At 38.1% G+C, this 7,426-nt stretch overlaps 1 protein-coding gene across 1 annotated transcript; it reads right to left on the bottom strand.

Annotated features, from left to right (window-relative positions):
• Positions 1 to 5,064: 5,064 nt before the first annotated feature.
• PTH (parathyroid hormone) lies at positions 5,065 to 6,172 on the bottom strand. Its single transcript, XM_010151693.1, has 2 exons — positions 6,087 to 6,172; positions 5,065 to 5,338 (listed from the first exon to the last, which is right to left on the bottom strand). The coding sequence occupies exons 1-2, from the start codon at positions 6,170 to 6,172 to the stop codon at positions 5,065 to 5,067; spliced, it is 360 nt and encodes a 119-aa protein (XP_010149995.1).
• Between the last annotated feature and the right edge of the window lie 1,254 nt (positions 6,173 to 7,426).

Raw genomic sequence — 7,426 nt, forward strand, 5'->3', positions numbered from 1 at the left:
GGCTCCTCGCCGCCCGCCGCGGGAAGGTAACTGGGCGGGAAGAGGAGGAGGAGCTGCGCTGAGGGGATGCTGGCTGGGCAGCCGCCTTTCCGCGGGACCCCGGGCACTGTTCGCACGCCGGTGTTACGTGCCAGCACGTACCTAGCGCCCAGGGCTCTAGTCCAGCCCAACGATGCCCTGGCACCGTCACCCGTTATCCCTGACAAAGGAATGAAAGCCGAGGAAGGGTATGATCCAGATGATGACGAGCTGACATCTCTGCTATCTTGGCCTTCATCTTGTATCTCAGCCTTGGTTGGACTAGACGATCTTGTAGGCCTTTTCCAACCTCTGTGATCCTAAAACTGATTCCTGATTTAAGTTAGAGCGGGTAACAGGTTAGGTTTGTACAGCCCTATAGGTTATATAGCGTCTGTGTAATCTGCACTCTATTTAGGAATAAAATTACTGGATGTGGCTTTCATTACATAATTCCTCAGCAGACCTATCGTCTCTCATTGATGGCAACTTCGGTGCACTGAAGCATCACGGTTGTTAAGATGACACTGAAGCCCTTTGCACTGCTCGTGGCAGGAAAAGGAATTACTAAGACTCAACTGTGTTCAGAGCTGAAGACATTTGTCTCCTTTCTATGTTATTACCTATAGCATCATTATTAAACACAGGCAGAGCTTGACTGGCTCAGGTGAAAGGACTGTAGAACTCCAGTCAGGAAGTATGTTGAAGGTAACTGGAATTAGTGGAGAGTTCAGGAGGAGGAAGAGAAGGACCAAATCTCTGCCCAAACTTTTGAATGTTTATCCTCTTTTGTGTGTTGTGGGAAGCCAGTTTGGTTGCACAGTGGATATTTTAGGACAGCCCCACTGTGGAGATCATCCACCATGTATGGGGTCTTCTCAGAGTCTCATAAAATGCTATTCTAAGCCACTGTTGGACCAGACCTCACAGGGAAAACATGCAGATAAGAGGGAACATGACTCTGTATCCTACTGAGGCGTATATTAAAGTTGAACAGGGTTTCTGATTTAATCTCTGGTGCAGGAAGTTGGCAAATTTGCTATCAGATTCCAGAGACTGGAACTGTACAGCCAATGCCACTCATGTGCTTCTGTATATCTTACAGAGCATCTTCCTCTTCACTGACATCTAAGTATTAATCTAAAGATTGAGTGAGTGTACACCTCTGGACTTGCCAGATGCATTGGCATCATATTAGATAAACAAGTTGTACACCTCATGAACACTGGGGAGAGGAGGGAGAGAGGGGGCAAGAGGGCAAGGATTTGTGTCTTTGATGTACTGAAATGCCCCATAAAAGACAGAAGCTTTGCTACAATATAGAGCAAAATATGAATCTGTTAAAGGAATTTTCTTTTCCGTCATTTAACAACAGCCAAAGAGGTAAACCACACAGTTCTAGAAATCCAACAGCAGAACAGTGACAGCCAAGCAGCCTGCACAAAAGCTGTTAGAATGCGCTAACTAGGCGAGGAGTCAGATGTTATGTGCCGTTTAGCAGTGAGCTGAGCAATATTAAACAGCAGTATTTACAGCAGCAACAGTTAGAAGCAGCTAAGAAAGCCAAATCACTAGCAGCTAAATCACCAGCAGTAGGTATTAACTATAGATCTTACAATTTGTCTAGTTTTTATTAGTGTACTTGTGATTTTGGCTGTATTACTTTTTCGTGGGTTTGGGGTTTTTTCACACACTATTGTTTTACTTCCCCTGAGGATGGTCGTTGATATTAGTGCTTGTTGTTTCAATGATGAGTCATGAATGAGAAATACAATGGTATTTCTTTTCACTGAGGATTTTACAAAAAACAGGTGTGTACAATAGACATCCATCTGCACAGGGTAGGTCTTAAAGGACACAAGTCTCAGCAAAAAGCCCTTGTCAGACCAGAAAGCAAGATTTTCTGCCTTGAAAGGAAGTATGTGTACAGAAACCCCATTCTTCAAGGAGGAAAGAGGCCTTCTAGAGACACCTCATCTTTGGAAGGCTGATCCTGTGGATGTGAAGGGATGTAGACCTAATACTTTCCTAACCCTATCACTATAACAGGGGACATAGGAAGTCTGCTCTGGCGGCCAGTCTTAGTGTGCTGTGACGTGACGGCTCACTTAATATTTACATTGCTTACATGCACGTACGCAACCTGGCATAGACTCAAGGCACGTTCCAGTGCATGTGTGGGAAAAGAATTCAAGCATACCCAAGAGTCATGCCACTGTCTCCTCCAGTGACATTGGCTGGAGATGAGATCTTAGCTCATATTAGCTAAAAGCTCCATATTCAGTCATGTACAAGTTCAATTCTTTGCCTTTTTTCTTGTTCTCTTAGATAGTTAGGTAACATCATTTATCTCCCCGTACTGTTCATTTGCCATATCTTTAGCATGACTCTTTTAATTTATTTTTCTTCTGACTGCTGTTGTTACGATTTATTATCACATATAAGTGTTTCAGTGGCTCTATTATTTCTTACCATCCTCTTTCTAGTCCCCTTAATCTGTGCGAGATGGCCAAAATTGCACGTGTTAGTCCAGGTGGAGATGAATCTTTGCATAATATCATGGTATTAAAATAGTTTTTATAACATATTCTGCCCCACTCTGAACATTTTGCTGTTTTGACTGCTGCTACACTGATCAGAGGTTTAAGCTGAAAAGCCGTAACTAATAGTTTTTTAGATAATTGCCATTAGTAAGTAATTTCATGCAAATTGCATCTTTTTTTCTAATGGCATTACCTAGCACTAATTCATCTGCCACTGTGCTGTCTTTAGTGCTTCTGAGGAGTCATACAGCATGTGGGCAAAGCAAACATGATTTTAGCCATCAATGAGGCAGTGCTGAGCATAGCTGGTCTGTGGCCGTATTTGCAGCTAAACAATGTTCAGTGGTGCACGACTTGTCTTTGAGCCTGAAGCCCTTTGTAAACAACTAGTATTTTTTGAAGTGTACACAAACTTTAAATATTTGTGTAAGCATCTTTCATCTACTGGAATATGAAGCCAAAGATTAGGAAGATCAGGTTGTTTAGATAATAGAATTCTTTGTTTAGATCAAAAGGAAACAGTTTATGAATTTGCCACTTAAAGATTATATAGTTTCTGTATATGTGTCATTACTGTAAGGGGACATAAACAGGCTTGTGCTAGCTAAACACTTTGGGTTTAACAACCAATATGATTCTGCGTGCAGGAAAGACAAAAAGAAAAAGAAAAATTGCTTTCATCATTATTTTTGTATTGATATGGCTGTAATAAAATAAAATGGCTTAATAATCTTTCCCCAAATGCTGAATTATGTTAGAATTAACAGGTCAGTCAGTTATTATGCTTTAAAATAATGTCCAAGAGCTTTTGGTCCACTTTATTTGTTAATACATAAGTGAGACATAGGTACAAAAATGCAATTTTATTTAAGTTAGCACAGCTGTCTGATAAAAGAATAAATAGAAAGTGCACTTTAAGGCCTCGATTCTACAAATAGACAAGTGGCATGGAATCCTTGCCTGTGCACAGGCATACCATCTGCTTGCAGCATCAGGGCCTTTACATTAACAAAAGTATAGCCAAGATTATGAACTACAGTTCACTAGTTACAAGTACCTTTCCAGCCTCCAGCAGATAACATTCATATTTGTAATTATTTATAGGATTTTTACCAGGTTCCCGAAGGAGTTCTAGACATCAAACAAACAAATAAGAAGTGATATGGGAAGATACACACAAACACTTTGCCTTAGCGCAGCAATTCCTCTAAGTTTGAGCTCTGGCAATGTCAAATTTGGAGAAAACCACCATTACTCTGACTGAGAAAACTTTCTTATTAGTCAGAAATGATTGAGGGTCCTAAGCACATATTTGCATATACCATTCAAAATTATTTCATATTTGCTGTGCTTTTCTTGTTATCATCATTGATTTTTTTCCCACCCATATTTATATTTGATTCTTTTTGAATCCTGCTTTGAGTTTGAATGTATTACAGATAATGTTCCATTCCCAGTTGTTAATTTCTGCATATTAATGGCTCTCATTTTGGGGATTTGGCAAACTGAGATTCCAAATTTACAAAAAATTGCATATGAAAAATGAGTAATTTTATTTATGAGACCCACTGATCTCACAAACAAAAAATATTTACACAAGAGGCCTAACACAACATATAGAAATTCAGAGAAAAGTAGTTTACAGAGAAAATGAGGGAAAAATATATATATTGCAAGGTTTTTGTTTAAATAGTAATTGTCTGGTATAGAGTAATTTCCTAGTTCTGTAGTTAGGGCCATGCTTAGGTATCTACTACCACCTCTGCTCTCACTGTTTCATTGGTTAATTACAGGTAAACATCTTTTTGGATGAGAGGAAGATAATCAAACCTTCCTTTCATTTCAGTATTTTCCAAAATTTCACTCTCCCTTGTTGTACAGAATTTGTTTTCATTTTATCCCATTGTACTTTAATCTTAACTTTTGCCTCCTCCTTTAATTTTTTATGTTTGCACTCTTTAATCCTAAATTATCACACAGCTTTTCCTATGTAATTAATGTTCATCTGACTTTGGGCCTTCTTCTGAAAATAAATGTGGATTTAAGTTTACATATTTTCATTAGTTAAACAAAATTTAGCCCTAGGCATGGTCCCCTATTCTGGAGACAGATTCTAGTGCATTTATTAATTTCTGGTTAACAGTACAAGCAGGCCTACAGATTAACTACAAATGCTGTTCATGAAGAGTAGTAGAACTAGTCTGAAATGATTTTTCAACTTTCTTACTGTTTTTTCTTTTTTTTTTTTTTTCCTTTCTATGCTGGAAATGTGTAAGATACATTAGCTATTTAAAAGATAGACAGAAATGAGCAGCAATGGTCATGGGTGGACTGTAAATACATTTTATTATTTGATTGTGAAATGTCTAACTCAATGGGGCTACAATCTTGGAGCCTTTAATCCTTATTGCAGTTTGAATAAATAATTCTAAAATGCCCTACTTGATCAATGATATGCAGACACGTGCTTACTTGGACAGCCATAATACTCTGGCTTTTTTCACTATGGCTTTGTTTTCAAGAGTATATCCATGTAAGCTTTGTCCAAGTCGATGGATTTCTTCTGCATTGCTGCCCGCGAATGCTCGGGGAGCAGCCTCCGACTTCTTATCTCACCCAAGACAATATCATCCTTGTTCCGAGGCCTCTGGGTCCTAGCATCCTCGAGGGCACTGTGCACATCCTGCAGTTTCATCTGAAGCCAGTCCTGTCTCTCCACGGTGTGTCGATGCTCTCCGAGGTTATGCATTAATTGCATCTCACTCACTGATCTTTTCCTGCATGAAAGAAAAGCAAAGAAAGAGACTCATAGTCTTGAATTCTAGATCTTCACTCAGAACCTTAGGTTTGGGAACTTTGTGAGGCATCACGATACCGAGCTGTAGAGCCCACCGTTCTAATTTGCCAGGGGTAGAATGGCATCTGGAGAAGAGAAGGTGGATGGTGATTTGTTATTGGTAATGGATGTATTAGTGATAAGGCATCAAAAATGGGAAGTAGTACAATTTTGTGACAATATTTTTTGACTATATATTTATCAATTCATTTGGCTGTTGTAGATGAGCTTAGGGCTTATATGACAATGGGTAACTGACTAATAAACTATGACGTTTAAAAAAACACAAGAGCTAAGGAAGCACCATTTCCTGTGGATTTGTGCCTCAGTATCGATTGATGTTAGTGTCTCAGTGCAAGTTCCACCTGGTTTCTTGCACAGTAAAAAAGATGCTCTCCTACGTACACTCTCCCAAGTGTCTAATAACAGATGCAGCCTACCCAGTGATATTCCTAAGAGAACACATGATTTTTCTCCTTCTACTCAGCTGGCTATTTTCAAAAACTGTGTAAGAACTCAGTATCTGAGGTTTCTAGAGGACAGAATTTGGCTAGCTTATCCAAAGTGTCCAAAAGCAGTGACAGAAACCCTCACATACACATCAACTTACGTACAAACAAACCAACCATGTTCTCAAAACCAGCTGAAGTCCTTCTCCAAACTTTGGAAGTGTCTAATAATGTACTTACATCATTGGTCTTCCATCAGAGTTTGTCAAAAAGCATATGGCATATAAAAAGATTGCAGTCCTGGCCAGAATTTTTATAGAAGTCATTTTGTCTACAAAGATAGAAATGAATACATGTATAAGTCTATATTTCAAGTAATTTCTGTTAATTCCAAAGAAATTTACTTTTGGAAAAAAGCTGAAGACAGACATCAGAAAAGTGATTTTAAATAATTTTTTTTTTTTGGTGAAATGGGTTCTAGCAAGTGCAGATGAAGAGTGTAGTTCTAATACTAATTTTGTGAACAACTTCCTGTAACTTCATAGGCAAGTCTAAGAACTTTGGCTTGCCCTGGCTACCCTGCATCATTATTATATAGATACCGGCCTCTTGGTTAACTGGGTGAAAAGCACCATGTTCTTCCAACAATACAATTATTATTATTATTAAAATATAATTTATACTTGATATGTTCTAGGTATGTTAAAGTTTGTAGCTATGCAAATGAAAATTTTTGTTCTTTTATCTGTTTCTTTTGCATATTCTTTAGAATGAAGAGTCTGACCATTTTCTTGACAATTTTGCATAAAGGCATAACTACTGAGTTATGTCATTCCCCATGTAACTGCATAAGAGAAATCAGAATTAAGCCTCCAATTTCTTTCAGTGATAATCCTGCATTGCCAGTATGATATCCACTCTGATTTGTACATCATCAGCAAAACTGCTACTTGGGATATATGTGAAAAATACTTATTACTGATGATGCTACAACGGTCAAAAATGACACAGTTCATATTTCAGTTTCCAGTTTGGATTTTCAGTATTGGCAGCCAGAAAAGGCATCTTTTTGTTATAGCTTAAGAAATTTGATACGGAGTAACAGAAACTTAAAAACCATAAAACTCCACAGTGCATTTTTGCAATATTTTCTGCAATCCTACTCTAAGTCAGAGAAGCATTTATTACATGGTATCTTACATGATAGTATGAATGTGGTCCTAGCAGTCCATCTAACCCAGTATTATAAATTTGGGAGTTGGATTCACTTCAAGCTATTTTAACTCACCGTCTCAGATGTTTTAATTTCACAAATTTGGTTCAGATAATAAAACAGTTGGAACTTACTCTTATTCAGTTCATTTTTAAGTTACTCTGAGAAGAAGCTAACGTAAAAATGAATAAAGAATCAATAATAGCATTTTCTAGATAAGTCTTCTAGAGAATTTGGAAATAAAAGAGGATACTTACCAGCTAGTTTCTTAAACAGATTTCTGGTTTTGGTATGTCGGCAGATGACTGTCTCTTGATGTCAAGTATATTTAAAGACTACTGAATTGGTTTAGTGGACCCCTTAAATG

Source organism: Eurypyga helias, unplaced genomic scaffold (genome assembly GCF_000690775.1).
Source record: "Eurypyga helias isolate BGI_N326 unplaced genomic scaffold, ASM69077v1 scaffold51225, whole genome shotgun sequence".
Lineage (NCBI taxonomy): Eukaryota > Metazoa > Chordata > Aves > Eurypygiformes > Eurypygidae > Eurypyga > Eurypyga helias.

Coding starts and splice junctions, on each gene's coding strand:
- PTH (XM_010151693.1), bottom strand. CDS start 6,172: ATGACTTCTATAAAAATTCTGGCCAGGACTGCAATCTTTTTATATGCC. Junction 5,339..6,086: donor TCTGATGGAAGACCAATGAT/GTAAGTACATTA, acceptor TCTTTCATGCAG/GAAAAGATCAGTGAGTGAGA.